This window comes from Micropterus dolomieu, linkage group LG12 (genome assembly GCF_021292245.1).
Source record: "Micropterus dolomieu isolate WLL.071019.BEF.003 ecotype Adirondacks linkage group LG12, ASM2129224v1, whole genome shotgun sequence".
Taxonomy (NCBI): domain Eukaryota; kingdom Metazoa; phylum Chordata; class Actinopteri; order Centrarchiformes; family Centrarchidae; genus Micropterus; species Micropterus dolomieu.
The window spans coordinates 19,192,117-19,210,227 of record NC_060161.1 but is presented as its reverse complement, the minus strand read 5'-3'; the positions used below and the strand labels follow the sequence as shown (position 1 = coordinate 19,210,227).

At 40.7% G+C, this 18,111-nt stretch overlaps 1 protein-coding gene across 2 annotated transcripts; it reads left to right on the top strand.

Moving 5' to 3' along the window:
• Nucleotides 1–224: 224 nt before the first annotated feature.
• Nucleotides 225–16,834, top strand: LOC123980442 (oxysterol-binding protein 1-like). Of its 2 annotated transcripts, none has more exons than XM_046064838.1 (17): nt 225–591; nt 1,492–1,664; nt 2,090–2,298; nt 2,809–2,977; nt 3,378–3,489; nt 3,679–3,862; nt 4,167–4,284; nt 4,623–4,680; nt 4,792–4,956; nt 7,391–7,636; nt 8,456–8,576; nt 8,841–8,944; nt 12,325–12,420; nt 12,869–13,056; nt 14,646–14,881; nt 15,019–15,057; nt 15,161–16,834. In XM_046064838.1, the coding sequence occupies exons 2-17, from the start codon at nt 1,528–1,530 to the stop codon at nt 15,301–15,303; spliced, it is 2,325 nt and encodes a 774-aa protein (XP_045920794.1). In that variant the 5' UTR covers nt 225–591; nt 1,492–1,527; the 3' UTR covers nt 15,304–16,834. The 2 variants fall into 2 exon arrangements, with proteins under 2 accessions (XP_045920794.1, XP_045920793.1); XM_046064837.1 differs by having other exon boundaries at nt 226–573.
• The last annotated feature ends 1,277 nt before the right edge of the window (nt 16,835–18,111 follow it).

The window sequence follows — 18,111 nt, the reverse complement described above, 5'->3', positions numbered from 1 at the left end:
TAACGTTAATCACTTATTAACAGAACACGTGAACGTATTCATTTATATTATGTAAGTTATATATAACTATAGCACAGAATATATATCTAAATGACCTTTCACTGAAACAGACGAAGTTAAACAACGTAGTACTGACAGGTAAAAAGCCGGTTTTGTCCGGCCAAGTGTCCCGATTAGTTAGTTTGAGGGACAGGAGGGAACAATGTAGCTAGCTGTCTGTTTCTAGACGACACCCAATACCGTTACACCGGGTGTAACCAACGAGCTAACGTTAGGCTAGTTAGATGTAGCAAGCTAGCTTTAGATTCCTGTCGGCGTACGCAGCTGCAAAATGAACATTAAAACATACGATTGATGAGGGATACGTGTGAAGCTCGCTGGTGACACTTTATCTGACAAACACAGAACTGCTGTCGTCGACGTGTTCGGTTTAACGTCAGTGTTTTTCATCGTTAGCTGTGTTGGTCAGTTAGCCTCTTCAGCTAGCTAGGCACTGTAGCATACGGGTGTCAAAGTTAGCCGTGACTTCCCCTGGTGTCTGGTTGCCTGGTCTTTCATTTCGCACACGTCAAGGTAAACATTTAGCCGTCGGTGAGTTTCAAAGCTAAGCTAACGATTGTCCAGCGGCCTATCTTGATTGATTGATTGTCCGCGGGCACCGTGTTGTAATTAAGCACATCAACTTGGAGCAAACGTGTTCATTTGTGTTTCTTTACTTTGGCTCCTTTTCTAGCAGTGAGCTGTTTACTAACCGAGACTCCCTCTAGCCAATTGGAGCTAACGTTTCTTAGCTTGTGGCGTCAACCTTGTCAATATGTTAAGAGCTTTATCACTTTTATTTTGTTGTTAATATCTGGTTTCGGGGTTGTAATGGCTGTCACACGTCTCAGAACAGATTATTTGAAGGACAGTTTGAAAAATCTCGATGTCTTTGACAATTAAGACTGTTTAGTTAAAGGTAATTAAGAAGACAGAATCACACTAAGGTGTTCTAACCACACATTGTCCCTCTACTTTTTGTACATCTAATTCCTATTAAAACACTATTTCTTTAGTAAGTCTGTCAGAGGTGAATCTGTATTGATTCTGACCTTTGACCTGTCACACCACACTGAAACATCAATAACACAACATCATGTTGTAATAAAAGGTTGAGATGGCATAGTTTTAAAGTAAGGCTATGACTAACAAATATATTTATCATTAGTTAATCTGCGGATTATTTTCTCCATTAATCGTTTGGGTTAGAAATGTAAGAAAAAACATAACAGAAACTTGCCTACTACAGTTTCACACACCCCAAATCTTAAAACAGGGAATTTGTGGCATTTTCTGCCTAAAGAATGAGTTTAACGATGAACCGATTATCCAAATAGTTGCTGATTTATTTTGGGTCGATCTACTAATTAATTATTAATTTCAGCCCCATGTGAAGGGATACGCCTTGTCATACACATTGCAACATCTCTAACTTTAAATTTCCCTTTTGAGGTCCCTCAAGTCTGTTTCTTGATTTTGGGGACTGTGATGTCGGAGCCCAAGACCCCCACTCCCACTCCTGCAGGCGACACATACAAAGGATGGGTCTTCAAATGGACAAATTACATCAAGGGTTATCAACGGAGGTGGTTTGTCCTGAGCAATGGGCTGTTGTCATACTACAGGTACGCTTTCCTGTTTAACAGATAAACTTAAGGAAGGATATAGCCTTGATCATGTCACCAGAGAAAAAACTCCGGCATTGATTTTCCACCTAGCTGTTAAACAGGAGACTGTCAACCGCTTGAACGTCCTTGTCAGACTGAAGCCTAGTTGTAATGTTGTAATCACGAAACACAAATCCAGTACTCTGCTGTAGCCTAATATAACAGGTGGACGTACACAAAGCTTCTTGTCTTGATGGTCCTGTTCATACGTAACACTAAAATTTGTCCTTGGTGATGTAATCATAGGTGGTAAGCTCTGAATTCAGGTGTAATATGTGGTGATTAAACATTAATTAAGCCTGTTGTATCCAAGTCCATGTGGTGTGTTTTCTGTTTAGTTAAAATTTTCCCTAAATGTCAAATCACACACCTCTGATTATCAGGACCCAGGCAGAGATGGGCCACACGTGTCGAGGCACAATCAACCTGGCCACAGCAACTATCACTGTGGATGACGCCTGCAACTTTGTCATCTCCAATGGTGGGGCGCAGACGTACCACCTGAAGGCCAGCTGTGAGGTTGAACGTCAGCGCTGGATCACTGCCCTGGAACTGGCCAAAGCCAAGGCGGCCCGCATGCAGGCTGAGTCAGGTAATAAAACAATATCAAACATTATATTCTCGGAAAAGATTAAAAAAGGTGTAGGCTGAAGCCTAAGCTTATACCCTTACCCTACCCTTAATATATAACAATACTTCACCCTTGCAATACCCAAAAATAGCAGCGAAACAAAACAAAATAATTAAATATGATAAGAAAACACACCAGCATAAAACAGAAACAGATTAACAAAACAGACATGATCAGAATTGTCAGTCATTTCTCAGAGTTGGTTACATATTTTGAACATTTTCTTACTATGTTTTTTTAGTTCATTATTACAGATATTCTATCATTTAACCCCTTTAACTGTAACACGTCTGTTTTTCACATTTGTCCATACCCATTTTTCCAAACATGTACTGTCCCCTGAATGGAGACCTGCTCTCCTTCATTGAAAACGACTTTGAAAACACACAGAAGCAATGAGAGTGGTAGTTGTGATTTTTGTTAAACCCCTTTTTAAGCGGATGTTTCTTTGGTTTCCTGTTGCTTTAACAGATGACTCGGGTGATGACTTTTCCCCATCATCCCCGCCAATGGCACCTGGACAAGGTGGTGGGTCACAGAATTCAGAAGTCCAGTCTGCTCTCAGAACACTAGGCAGCAAAGTGGAGGATCTCAGCACATGCAACGACCTAATCTCAAAGCATGGCTCTGCCCTGCAGAGGTCAGGCTTTAACAATCTATTGCTGTCTTTCTGTGCTTCACTCTTTAACCCTCTGGCCCAAGTTGAATACGTTTCTCATATCTCTTCTATCTTAACAAACATGCAAATACTAATGTTTGAGTAACCCAGTTTCAAAACCTTTTTGATGTAGTGCCCTTATTTTCCAGAATGTCTTATCATGATGCTGTTGCGATGACGTTGACATATGCTAAGTTTAGGTGCGGTGTTGCATCGTGGGAAGATTGAGGTAGATAAACAGATACTGCAGTAGACAGACAAGACATCACTAGTTATAATAATAAAACCACTGAATCTGAGGCTCAACGCCTTTTACACTGTAAATTGATGATATATTGTCCCAACTGTTAATCGAGGTTGTACGTTTTGATATTTATTTCAGGTCTTTATCAGAACTGGACAGTTTGCGTCTGACTGGAGAGGCCGGGGATAAGATTCGTCAGGTGACAGAGAGAGCCACGCTGTTCCGCATCACCTCTAATGCCATGATTAACGTAAGTGTCACCTTCTCTCCCAGTAAATCTACTTCTAATGTTGATGGTTAATGTGTCAGTGTGAATTCATGCTCCCTTCAAGATGTACTCTGCGCTGGCTAATATTAACTGGCTAAAACTGCTCATTTTAATTGGATCTTGGGGTTTCAATGCTTCTGGTGGACCCTGTTTGATGCGTTTGTCTCTCAGGCGTGTCGAGACTTCCTTGCTCTGGCCCAGGCTCACAGCAAGCGATGGCAGAAGGCCCTTCAAGCAGAGCGGGACCAGCGGGTGAGGCTAGAGGAGACTCTAGAGCAGCTGGCCAAGCAGCACAACCACCTGGAGCGAGCGTTCAGAGGGGCTGCGCAGGCAAATGCTACTGCAGACAATAAAAGTAAGACGCAAGCCTGATGCTGAACACATCCTTATAGTTAGGATATGGTCAGCTGTTTCCAAACTCACTCTTTGCCCCTCTTTTTCTCTTGCGGTCTGGGAAATTGTGCCCCTTTTACTCCAATATTTTTTTTTTAACTGATTTTATTTTTGTTGTCACGTCTCTATTACACCATTCTGTCATTTATTGGCTGCTTAAAATGTGATCTTGACCATTAAGTGATCATTTTTGCAGTCTTTGTAAGTCTCTGTGGATGTAAGAATCTGTTAAATGCTTGTTGTTGTTGTGTTTTGTTGTTGTTAAGGTGATGTTGGGCCGGGAAAAGGTGAGGCCAGCGACGAGGATGACGACAACGAGTTCTTTGACGCCGTGGAAGAGGCTCCTGAGTTCATCACTGTACCTGCTGACCCCCAGTTCCACAAGTCAGTGCCCTCTCATTCACCCCATATGCACATGTTTACAGCACATGCTGTCATACAGGGAAAAGCAAAGTGGTTATTCCCCCACAACTCTTACCAGCTCATTATGTGTGTGCAAGTTTATTTATTCAGCTCAGTTCCTTGACATGTTGTATGTATGACATGTTATCATAAGCTGTAATAAAGTTGATTCCTTCCTTTTTCTTTGTTTGTGCAGTCACTAGTTGATTGATTTGGTTAGTGCAATTGTGCCAAATTTATTGCTCCGTTTCCTTGTATGTTTACTGCTTTTTTGTTTAACCAGAAACCTTGCTGCCTCTTTGTTTTATAATCTTTTGCAGAAGGTCAAGCAGTAATATCAGCGGTTTCAACAGTGAGATGTGTGCCGATGATCAATCGGTAGGTCTCATTTTGGCCCCTGTGATGGCTGTCCACAGACTGGTTCACTCTCTTTCAGCAAAAAAAAAACCTCTCGGCTCTTTTTCACTGACAGAATTTTCTCTCATTCAGCTTAATGAGGAGCCACTGGCGATGAACCAGGACTCTCCCTCTCAGGAGTTAGTGCCTTTGAAGAAGAGGCGGACGCGTATTCCAGATAAACCCAACTACTCCCTCAACCTGTGGAGTATCATGAAGAACTGTATTGGCAAAGAGCTGTCCAAGATCCCAATGCCTGTGAGTGTTTTCCTGCAGAGGTTACATAATAGCCAGTGTGACTGGCAGGAAGTTTATTTACGTGCTTGGCAAGTAAAGACGTCAGGCAGTTTTATTTTTCAACCACTCTTTGGTTCTTCATGTCTTTGTTCCAAGAGAAATGTGTTTACTCCCCAAGGTAACCAACATGTGCCAAGGTCACATCAGTGCAACTTCACGTCACAAGCATGTTCTTTTGGCATAGGGTCAACCATAACACAGATCGTCTTCATGTCTGCAATACTGGGCCTACAACATTCTCTGACGGTCATCTGTGGTTAAAATAGCTCAATTGATCTACAGTTATCAAGTGATCATCTGTGGTCTTTATTTAGGTATTGTTTTGTCCTGACATACCAAAACAAAATCCCACATGGGAAGATATAACATGAAATAAAACAAAACTAACTGCAAATAGCACATAATACAAGTTTTTATGCACACAATTGAAGCATGATGCTGGATAAAAACACTAAAACTTCATATAACCTATTATCACAATGGCCCTGGCCTGCCCCATACCATGAGCACAAGGACTGCTGTGTCGCTGCTGTCTGTGTCTCATCCGGTAAGCCTTTCCAAATTTTTGCCCCAACACATTAAATGGTGTAAGATCCAAAATAGTCGTATATCTATTTCGACTGAATGTTCACTGTGCCTATTATTATAGAGCAACTAGTCTGTTGCCTGGCCATCTAGGCAACACTAACCCTTGTTAGCAATATTTAACCACTTCCAGGGTATGGAATTTGAGTTTAGAAATTTCCAGATCACAATAAGTTTGGGGGGAAAAAGAGAGTGTAGAAGAGAGTTTGTATATCTAGACTATTGCCTCCTGTTTTCTTAATTATAAATTTATGAATTTCTAAAAATTAATTTATCATACCAGCTAGAGCTGAACGAATTTGGAAAATAATCTAATTGATTGATTTTTTAACCAATATTGCGATTTAATATTTGATTAATTTTTAAGCCCTTTACCGCCTGTATTATTCAAAACGGACAAGCAATAAATCAGTGTAAAGTATTACCAACACAATATTAGATTAAACACACACTGTTCTTTCTTGTAGGTCAGGCCTGTGTTATGATGAAATTAGGTGATGCATGAATTGCACGAATTATTATTATGAGCTATGGTGGAGAAGAAATATCAAATATTAATAATATGAGAAAGATAATTTGAGTCAAGTCATGGCATTAAATGTATATGATATCATCAGGTTGGCCAACCTACAGACCACAAGAAAAACTAAGTTCACCACAGTGTGTTATACAGTAAGAGCTTAATACAAAACCCACAGTTCAAACACCAATTAATCCTTATCTCAGTTCAAATCTCCTAGGAGTTCATCTTTCTATATCCCAGCAAGCAAACAAAAAATACTCAGTTTGAGGTTCAATTCAAAAGTTGGCCAACGAAAATAAAACCAAGTGACGCCTCTCGTGTTTAATAGACAAGCTTAATAATTCTCCGACAACACTGGAGTCCCCCTCCTCCCCCGAAGCCTGCGATGCTGGAGAGCAGCGCGCTGGCTGGAACTCGGGACAGACTGCACCTCTTTCGGACTTGTGCGTTTGGTTTGAAATGCCGTTTCATTGATATTTCCTGAGCTGTGTGTATGACGCAGGCGGCGATCGCCACAATACACTTGCCTTACTACATGTTTGTTTCTGTTGTGCATTTTTCCTGTCCATCAAAACGGCGGATGGCCCGACGATTTCAGCCACCACCAACACCCCCAGGTTACCTGCAGGTGGCGGGTGCTACTTTCATTCCCTTTGCAACACTTACGTTTCTGCAGTGTCCGCTTCTGACAAGCTTAAGGCCATTGTACAACAACAAGTACAGGTACTGCGTAACGTGCAAAGTTGACGCTTTGTCTGCAGACTGCTTTACTCTTGGGTGTCATGTAACCAGAGTGTAATTGCAGCCTTTGCAATTAGAAAATCTGTTTTATCACACCGCAATATCGCAAATGCAATTAATCGCTCAGCCCTAATACCAGCACCGAGGGCCGGAGCACAGTGGCACCCCCAGAAAAGGGTGGTGGCCAGATGGGGCCACTAAAAACATGGGGTTGAAAACTTTCTCAATAGGAGAGTTAAGGAATTGCATACTGAAATACTTATGTTTCTTATTTTGCAGTTAATGTTACTAATTATCAGTCTCGCATAGCCAGACCTTTCTCCACACTTGTAGCGCTGTGCCAGCGCTGGATAAAGGTCTGGCTGAATCTATTAACTTTCTGCTGTAGTAGATAAAACACTGTAGCTTGATTGTATTTGTTTAAACCAAATGTCTTTGATACCTTCCTGGAATCGACCTACATTATTCACACTAAAAGTCATGTGTACTTAAAATAAAACTCAGTGCACACATTAATTCACACTGGAAAGATTTTTCCCTCTGCAGGTGAACTTCAATGAGCCCATTTCCATGCTGCAGCGGTTGTCAGAGGACCTCGAGTACCACGAGCTGCTGGATAAGGCCAGCAAGTGCCAGAGTTCGCTGGAGCAAATGTGCTACGTCGCCGCCTTCTCCGTGTCCTCCTACTCGACCACCGTCCACCGCACGGGCAAGCCCTTCAACCCTCTTCTGGGAGAGACGTATGAACTGGACCGCCGGAGAGAGAGTGGCTACCGCTCTCTCTGTGAGCAGGTGAGAGAAGAGCTACTAACAAGGAAGCGAAACTGAACAAAGAATCAGTGTCAGCATGGAGGGCTTGAAAAATCCATCTGACTGAGCATTTTGAGAGTCAGTTGGTTCCTTTTTTTTTGAAATTGTCTGTGGGGGATGGACATGTTACAGGGAACTAGCATTTATGAGTGTGAACTCATCAATTCAGGAATGGATAGATTATCATAATTGTTATAAACTCATTGTGACGTGATTATGCCATTGTTTGCAATTTCTATTCATGCATGTAGAGACCTCACGGGGTAACAATATGAACAAATTTTATTACAAGCAATGTGAAAAATTGTTTTAAAAAAGAGTTCTGTAATTTCTTAAAATCGGTGCATATTCTGGCATGGAAGGTGAAAAAGCAGCTTCCGTTTTCTTGTATGGAGTCCGATGTAGATGCAAAAGGTGGGATGAAAGAAAGGATGTTGGAAGCAGAGACAGGAAGGGATTAATGGAGGCAAACACAGACAACAGAAAAGAGGTTTAATGTTGGAAAATTATAATCTCGGAAGGGTTTTATTCCTAAAGAACAAGAAAGTACAGCCAGTCCTATAAGTAATCCAGTAAATTGTGCTTTCAACAAATCTGGTGATCAGGCAGCTGTGGAGAAGGCTGTATTTAGAGCATGAATCGATTAATCGGCCTATCTATCTAAAATGAAATGACATTACTATTGGGGAGGATCCGAAACTACAAAGCAATGCCACTTAAACATTTTAACTCAACCTAGCTTATGTTATGTTTTTCTAAAGTTAAATTGTACGCTTTACATAGTCTTCACCTCGTTCCCAGGTGAGTCACCACCCTCCTGCGGCAGCACATCATGTGATTTCTGATCGTGGCTGGACCCTGAGGCAGGAAATCACTGTTGCCAGCAAGTTCAGGGGCAAATATCTCTCCATTATGCCTTTAGGTAAGACCGGTCTGGAACATATTCATCATGCCTTGTGGTTTGATGATGACGAACACTGTGATTATTTACTGATGGATCAAATGGAGCCCACAAAACAAAGGTTACAGTGTTGTTATGAGAATCAGTGTAAAGAGCTTGAGGAATTTGCCAGACACACCTCTGGAATTGAAACTATTGAATAATAGGCAGTTATGACAAACAATGGCTTGTTTTGACAGACGATTTTATGTGTTTTTCCCATCTGCATTTTTACTTTCCTTCTAGGCACAATTCATGCAATCTTTGAAAAGGGCAACAATCACTACACCTGGAAGAAAGTTACCACCACAGTGCACAACATCATTGTAGGAAAACTGTGGATCGATCAGGTGAGACTGACAGAGTTAAAGCAAGACGGCACATTTAAACAAGGCTTTGAATAAACAGCAGGGCTTTCAGTTAGCTGTTAGCATTGAGCTGGTTGGTAGTGTATTTTCTTATGTGAGTTGATTGTAGAGGAGACAGGAAATGAGGGGAGAGATAAAAGGGGAATGACATCCAACACAGTTTCCAGTAGAACAAAATTAAATCTAGTTAAACAAACTAGCTTGCCTTCTTTTCAAAGCCTTTGAGACAATGTTTGCAAACTTCAATATATCATAGTTAAACAAGCATACTAATTTTTGATCGTCGGCATACCAAAATATTTCAGAGATTTGCCTCTTAGATCATCAAAATGTGTACAATACAAGAGGAAAATCAAATTCACTTTCCACTTCACCAAGGTCACATAGCTCACACAATCGGTTTTCTTCTGGGATATTTTAGAATCGACCAACCTCAATGGCCAGAGGTAAAATCCCAGCTCTCAGCTGTGCAACCAAGGATCTCTGGCTTCTAGATAAACGAGATGTAACATACAATTCCGGACTAAAGTTCTGTTTGATATGCATATATGTCCTTAATTTTAGCTTTAATAAAATATTTTCAAACCATTTTTTAATTTTAACAACTTATGTTTAAGCGAGTTAATATTACAACTTAAATTGTACCTGTAGATATACAACATATCCACCTCCTCAAAAATAGAATAAATCTCCTTTACCCATGGAGATCTGTGAGCTTTACGCCACCTTAATACACTCTTATTTACTCTGTTCTCTGCCATTCTGATTAGACAGTTCCACAGTCGTTTCATTTCACATTTTCTCTGTACAGCTTCTGGTACCCAGCCCATATCTCCCTGAATTGCTAGGATCGGAGCAAATTTATGAACCCCCCAGAAAACATCATATGGCTCTGTTCTGTATGGGATCTATCGTTTTGATAGATCATTTACTCCTCTCACAGAGAGCGAAGTATCAGAACTCCCGACCCATAGCTGTCCCACTACATGCCCAATGGACCCAATTCCTACGAATCTCCTCCAAGCCATATCTCCTACCGTGGTCCCGGAAATCATGTGATAAATACTTCTCTGGCTTCAGGAACCTTCCCGACCACTTTCAAAAGGGCTCCTGTTACACCCTTGCTCAAAAAATCCTAACTTGACCCAACTCAAGTTGAGAACTATCAACCAGTGTCTCTTCTACCTTTTTTATCCAAAACTATTGAACGGGCAGTATTCAAACAGGTCTCAGAATTCCTCTCACGGAATGACCTCCTAGATCCATATCAGTCTGGTTTTAAGAGTGCCCACTCTACTGAAATGGCTCTTCTGTCTGTAACAGAAGCCCTAAGGTCAGCTAAAGCTGCAACCCAATCCATCCTATCAGCTGCCTTTGACACAGTCAACCACAGGATCCTACTATCCGCTCTCTCAGCAATGGGCATCTCGAGTAAAGCACTCCTGTAGTTTGAATCATACCTCTCGGGGCGTTCCTACAATGTTTTGTGGCAAGGACAGTTTTCCTCATCCCACTGCCTCTCCACAAGGGTGCCCCAAGGCTCAGTGCTAGGGCGCCTTCTCTTCTCAATTAACAGCACTTCACTGGGGCCGATCATTTGCTCGCACGTCTTCTCTTACCACTGCTACGCAGACGATACGCAACTCTACCTATCCTTCCCGCCAGACAATCCCACCGTCTTGGTGCGAATCATGGACTGTCTCTCGGACATATCTCCATGGATGAAGGCTTGTCAACTTCAACTAAACCTCTTTAAGACTGAACTCTTCTGGATTCCAGCCAAGCAGTCTATCCACCATAACATCAAACTACAAATTGACTCCTCAACCATCACTCCAGCCAGGGTGGTGAGAAACTTGGGTGTCATGATTGATGACCAGCTTCCCTTTTCAGACCATGTTGCTGCTGTCTCTCAGTCATGCCGCTTTGCTCTATACAACATACGGAAAATCAGGCCCTACCTCACTCAGTAAGCCACCCAGCTTCTGCTACAGGCCATGGTTATCTCTCGCTTCGACTATTCCATTGCCCTCCTAGCAAGTCTTCCAGCTTGTGCGGTGAAACCCTTACAAATGGTTCAGAACGCAGCAGCGCGTCTGGTTTTTGATCAGCCCAAAAGGACTCATTTCACTCCATTACTCAGTGACCTCCACTGGCTCCCCGTGGCCTCCAGAATCAAATTCAAGTCACTAATGCTTGCATACAGAGTGACTACTGGGTCTGCACCCATCTACCTAAACTCCATAATACAAACTTACGTTCCTTCTCGGCCGCTACGCTCCTCCAACGAACGCCGCCTGGCTCTGCCATCCCTTCACACAAAGAAATCCCAGTCCCAGCTATTCTCATCTGTGACACCACGATGGTGGAACGAGCTACCACACGCCATCAGAGCAGGGGCGTCCCTCTCTAACTTCAAGAAGCTCTTGAAAACTCATCTCTTCCGAGAACACTTCCTCTTAGAACACCTCTAACTCCTAACCTCTAACATGCACTTCCTGTGCTCTTCTTCTTTTGTCCCCTTACAATTATCTTGTATTGATTGCACTTTTTTGTTAACTCTTCCTTCCTTACCTAGGTATTTACCCCATTAATGTGATATGTACCATGAGCTCTTACTAGTATTTATTGCTGCTCTTACTAGTATGTATTGTCCGTTGTAGATCTGTATTTGATGCTCTGTTGATGCTTGTATGTTGTTCCTCAAATGTAAGTCGCTTTGGATAAAAGCATCTGCCAAATGAATAAATGTAATTGGCCATAGATTAACTTAGTGGGAGAAAACTGGTAGTTCTTTGTAAAATCAGACATTGAGCACCCCCACATCGCCAAAAATGGTATTATCCTCGCTGCGAAGCTTCGACTGTGAGATTGACAGTTGAATCAGGCTCCGCCCATCAAATATTCGACTATTCGGGGTCAGCCCTAATAGATTTATTAAATATTGTATCCCCACGGACATTGATTTGCAGTGAGGATACTAAAAAATAACAGACACAATAAAAACACAAACAAATTCAACACTTAACAGATAATGTTAAACTAAAAGTACAGGTGACGGCATACAGACAGGAGACAACAATACAGCAATTGCACAGCCCACCTAGTGGGTCAGTATACATGCTCTTATTTTACCTCTTATTGTCAGTCATTGCACACTAGTCTGTTAGCGCAGTCTTAAGAGTATACTACCTTGAATTTCACTACAAATATTGTTTGTGAAGGTGATACAAATAAAATGTTTTCAAAACTGTCACAGTGTATTGAACATTGCTATCCCGAAATTTAATTCAATTAAAGTGAACATGTTTCCACATTGTTGGTAATTTCCTTAAAACTTTCTTTTTCTTTCTCTCTGCCAGTCAGGAGAGATAGACGTGGTCAACCACACGACAGGTGACCGCTGCCACTTGAAGTTTGCTCCCTACAGCTACTTCTCAAGAGATGTGGCCAGGAAGGTGAGACAAATGCAAAGACTGATACAGTTCGACTTTTTCCCTGTACACGTTTCCTAAATTTAGGTCATAATGCTGTTCAAATTTATCCCTGTGCAGTAAACACTCAACTGTAATACACCATAAACTACCTCCTGGGTTCCCTGTTCCTACTACTGTTGTTTTTCTTTTTTGCTTTGATCACAAGATTACACAAGTATTCAATGTTGAGTGTATAAAATATGCTCATGTTAATGTCTTCACTTATCTTATTGTGTTTTTTAATGTTCTGTTCAAAAACAAAGAATTCTCTTGTGGAATAAAAAAGATCTACACTTAACTGTGTTAGTTTTAACCAGTTTTACAGTGGCACTTCTGCTCTCCACCCTGTGACCAGTCTCTTATGCTTCATGGGTCAGAATGCTCCTTTCAATTTACTGCTCTGTTAACCTTCTGTTTCTTCTCTCTTCAGGTGACAGGTGTGGTGATGGACAAGGATGGCAAGGCCCACTATGTGCTCTCAGGCACTTGGGATGAGAAGATGGAGTTTTCCCGAGTGATGCAGAGCAGCCGAGGGGGAGAGAACGGCACAGAGGGCAAACAAAAGACGGTCTATCAAACCCTCAAAGCCAGAGAGGTGTGGAGGAAGAACCCTCTCCCGTAAGTACTAATTACTGCAAATCTAGGTGTGTCCGTAAACCGGAGTTCTGCAGATTCTTTAAACAACATTATCCAGTCAGTCCTTGGCAGGAGAGCCAAGATTTTTAACTTTTATCTGTCTGCTACATTTCCCAGTTGGCTATCTAAATTTATGAGAACAAAACAAACAAATATGCTTTCTGCTTCTGCTTATTAGTTTGGACTGGTTTCATTTCCATCTACATTGCAGGCTGAGCATGGATCAGCACACATTATGGTTTATATAATATGACAGACTGAAAAGTGCTGAAAAGACAGAAGTGATTCAGCAAAATGCAGTCACTTACTGTACAAAATACTTTTTATTTATTTTTATTTATATTTACCTTCTAACCAAAAAGAATCACAAAATACATTGTCATTCACGGCAAAAACATGTCAGCATAAAACAGCATTTAATAATAGCAATAGCAAGAGTTTTTTGCTATAAATGTGCAACTTTTCAGTTTCTTACTCAAGCAATATACCCTGATTCCTGAAGAACCAGAAATGAATAGCTGAATTTCAGGTTTAGGGTAGAAAATGGTTTAGTTGAAGAGGTGAGCCAATCAGATCTTGCATTTTGTCCCATTTTGCGTGTACTAGTTAGCTATTCAGTGAATGCTAAATTTCTACGTTGCTAAGCTTTGCTCATTTTTGTTATGTTAGTGGAAGCATTCTTTATTTCAGGCAGGGTTACCCACCTCCACCATAAAACAAGTCTGGAAACCTTGGATTTAAAATTGACAAAATAGGAAGTGTACTTCGTGTAGCAGATGCATACAAGTTTTTCATAGTGTTTTTGTTATTATTATTATTTTTTTTAATCTCTGTGGCCGTACTATGTATACTTGAGTAATGGTTTATACTTTTTGGATAATGTTTTCACAGTGGTACTTCAAAAGGAACCTTTCATACATGAGATTCTGCTAAAAGTGCTTTAAAAGCTTTAAAGGTTTGCAAACAAACAATTTAAAATACAGAATATTCAATAAAACAAGCAAAAGGCAACAACAATCTAGATAAAAGCAAGATTAAAAAGATAAGTGAGCTTCTGGAGCGTTCTGGTTTCCAATCAGTATTGACAGGTGAGGCAGGAAATGAAAACATTAGAATCACCAAATTGTGATTTGGCATTTTGAGATGTGCTCACAAGGCCAATAAACAACTAATGTCTGCGGACACATCTGCAGGCTGCCTTGTCAGTGTGGCTGCTGTGGAAAGATGTTAGCGCTCCCCCTTGTGAGTTTTGGGATGGCTGTGAAAGAGTTTCAAGCCCTAAATGTCCTCAGTCATCATCGTCTTCTTTAAATGTTAACATGTTTCTCCGATCCCTTAATGACAGCAAAAAAACAACAACACTGGCTAAGATAACATGTATATTAGATTGTACTCTGCATGGCATAATGGACTTACACATGAATTTTCTTTGTTTTGATATCTGCATTATATATTGGCCATCAGCCACCCTGCTCTCTAAATATCAGCATCGGCCATTGAAAAACAAGTTGACTACTACTAACGTAGGTTTGTGTGTTGTGCTATTGTCGTGCATCTTTGCTCTACCATAGTGAGGGAGCAGAAACCATGTACTACTTCACTAACCTGGCTCTGACCCTAAACGAGCCGGAGGAGGGCGTGGCGCCCACTGACAGCCGGCGCCGGCCTGACCAACGCCTGATGGAGGACGGTCGCTGGGACGAGGCCAATAGTGAGAAGCAGCGGCTGGAGGAGAAGCAGCGCAGCGTCCGGCGGGAGAGAGAGAGGGAAGCTGCCAGCCAGCGCACCTCCAGCGAGTCAGAAGAAGGTGAGAGCCTAGAGTCCACAGTAGTGTGTGTTAATTCTTTGATTCTCTTGAATTCCTCTCTATCTTGCATGGGGAAAATTGCAAAATTTAATTAAGGGGTTTAAAAATCTGTGATCCCCCCTTTTGTCTTCCAAAAGCTGTCGATGAGGACCCACTTAATGATCCCTCCTTAAAAAGCAAGTACTCCTCTTTTTGTTTCCTTTACTGCCACCTCATGCTTTAATCTTCCATTTAGATTGTTTCTCACCTTTTTGGTGACACAAATTTTTCCTCTTTCAGGCGTACCTCATGAAAACTACCAGGCACTTTGGTTCGAGCGCTGTGAGGACCGGATCACAGGTGAGCAAGTCCATATCTATAAGGGAGGCTACTGGGAAGCAAAGGATCGTGGGAGCTGGGAGGGATGTCCTGACATATTTTGACCTCGGCGTTGACTACAATGTGCCCTGAAAAGGCCAATCCATCAAAGGTGCCTGGTGGACAGCTACCACAAAGGCCGGCTTGTCTCCCCCCTTGGACGGCTGCCTCCCTGCAGTGGCTCTCTGTTCTAAGAGATCTCCAGGACAGTCACTGCTATCTGATCCAGAGGGGGAGCAGGGTTTTCCTCTGACCTCCCTCATCCCATTTTTGTTCCTGTGTCCTCAAGTCCCCCTGTTGCTGTCACACATCTCAGAGGACTTGAATAAAAATGTCGATGCTCCTTTGAGTCAGTTTCAGACTGAGCATAAGGGGGAGGAAATTAAATTAGCAGTGCTTCCAAATCTAGAGTAGAATGATTCTTTTTGTCTCTCTTGTCAAGTCTTTTCAGTCTCTTGGATCAGGAGCAGTAGAGGTGTAGTGCTGATAACACCTGTGAGATAATTTAGTGTTCCTATTATCATCCACAGCATTGTGTGCTTTGGTAATAATTCTAAGGGGGGGGGGGCTGGTTCATATATACATTTATATGATTAAATTTAATTTAAATGTCGACTGGTGGCCTTCAACATTTTAGCGAGGATTTCTTGTGTATCTCTCTGATTTAGTGTCTTAACGTAATGAAGTAAAGTTTCTAGCGCGTTTGTGTATGAATGCATATCTGCTCTTCCATCACTTTACAACACTGCCACTGTGCAGTATACTGTGTTTAAAAAAAGAAAACGGTTGTCCAAAATACTGGTTGAACCTGCACACTGCAACTATAGGCCTAAACAGGCCCTTTGTCTTCGCCTTAGAAATGAGCAACCTGCTCTCACTTGTATTTACATCTAATCTGAGTGGATATGATGCTGACATTTGTTGCTGGTTTCAAGTACAAACACTAAAATTTTATTAGAAATTGTTGGGAAATGGCAAAAAGCTTGTTTCAGTGCTGAGGAAATCTCACATTAGTACAGTTGAATTCGATAACAATCATTGATTAACAACCTCTTCACAGGATTGGAATAATGTTTAGCCATTTTGCAGATAAAATGAATAGTAACAAAGTTACATGGTAGTTAAATGTTGTTTTTTTTTTTACAGTAATTGATGCTTGGTGTGTTTTTTGTGTTGAGAAGAACACAGACAAATGTGCAAAGAAAAATACTGAAAGTAAATGCAGTGGTGAAAATAAACATCACACCCTTGTGTATCTGCTCAAATGTTCATATGCAAGTAAATTCTGACACCAAAAACATGGGATGTAGTGGGATGTGTCTTTGTTTGTTTCATAATTTTGTTTGTAAGTGTACTTAAAAATGAAGAATAAAGGAAGAACCATTGCAAATAACTATGATTTTATAAATGTATAGAAATTCATATAGTATTGAACTGTATTGTTGGTTCCTCCTATTATTGGAAGAGGACTGTCTTCATTTTCAGAAAAAAAGGGAGTTTCGTACTTAACTGAGACGGGAGACATGACAATGTTCAGTATTTTGTATTAACAAAGAAAAATAATCTGTAATAAAAAAATGCTGTGATGTCAAACGACTAGCTGTTCATACTGTTCTTTAATTTAATTTGTTCCAGTGTTTCCATCAGTTATTAAAAAGGTAACACAGTTAAACAAATTCATTCTTTGGGACTTTCTATATAAACTCATGTTCAGTAAGAGCTCCAGATGGGACAACATATGTTGTCTGTAAAATAAAAAACAGTGAAAACACACACCCATTAGTTTGTGTTCCAATTTATTTTGTTATTTGTATGGACAATATGTAATCCTAAACCACTGTGTGAAATTTGCACACAAAAAAATGCAGATAAAGTATATACTAAGATAAACAATTTCATTTTAAAGCAAATTATATTCACATGTGTTTTTATAAAATCCCATGTGATTTATGTTAAACTGCAAAATTGATCTTGAAAGTGTTACGCATTTAGTATTGATCGTCAGATCATGATTCAACTGAAATCTGGAGCTTTCAGGAGTTCCAAAATAAAAGACAACGCGGGACATAAGCAGTAAGACAGCTGCTGAGGGAAAGACTACTAAATTACATTTACTGATTTAGCTGATGCTGTTAATAATAATAAACTTTACTGATACAGCACGAAACAGATTTACAAAGTCCTTTACATGGTTGAACACAGAATAAAAACATTTCAAAACAGGCAAATATATCAGGCTGGAGGAAACGCATCCAGAGGACAGAGAACTATTTACTATTTAGTGTACAATAGATATAATCAGCGAACCAGCACTGTTAAAGGCTTTTTAAAGAAATCTGGCAGGCAGAACGTGCTGGGCTTGATGAGGGCTTCAATTTAGTCATTATATAGCGCACATAGAAAGGACCTCAAATTTGTGAGAATGAGGCAGAGGGGTTGCAATTTGGAGAAGGGGAAAGCTCCCTGATGACACAACCAATCTCTAGTTTTATTATTTATTTTATCTCTTTTGTTTGTGAAGAAAGCTAGGAAGTGGTCACAGATCATGGGTGTGGCTCCATGTTGCTGGCTAGGAGGGCTTATTAAAGATTCAACAGCTTTAAAAAGAATTCAGCAATTGTGGCCATGATGTTGGAGAAAAAAGAGGACCTGGCTTTTTTAACTGCTTTTTATTATGCAGACATTAATTATTTTAATATTTTTACATGAAACATCTTTTTTCATTTTTTCTAAGCTTGTGTGCATTTCCTCTTTATGTCGCTGATATTGTTGTTTAGCCAAGGTATGCAACGGGTTGATTTCACCTTTAGGATTTTTACGGGCGCTGCGGATTTGAGATCAGCCTTACATGTATAATTGAAATGGTTTAGTAT

Excerpts from the sequence above, each read along its gene's own strand:
- LOC123980442 (XM_046064838.1), top strand. The coding sequence starts at position 1,528 with ATGTCGGAGCCCAAGACCCCCACTCCCACTCCTGCAGGCGACACATAC. Across the intron at positions 1,665-2,089 it reads GGGCTGTTGTCATACTACAG|GACCCAGGCAGAGATGGGCC; the intron begins GTACGCTTTCCT and ends TCTGATTATCAG. Across the intron at positions 8,577-8,840 it reads TCTCTCCATTATGCCTTTAG|GCACAATTCATGCAATCTTT; the intron begins GTAAGACCGGTC and ends CTTTCCTTCTAG.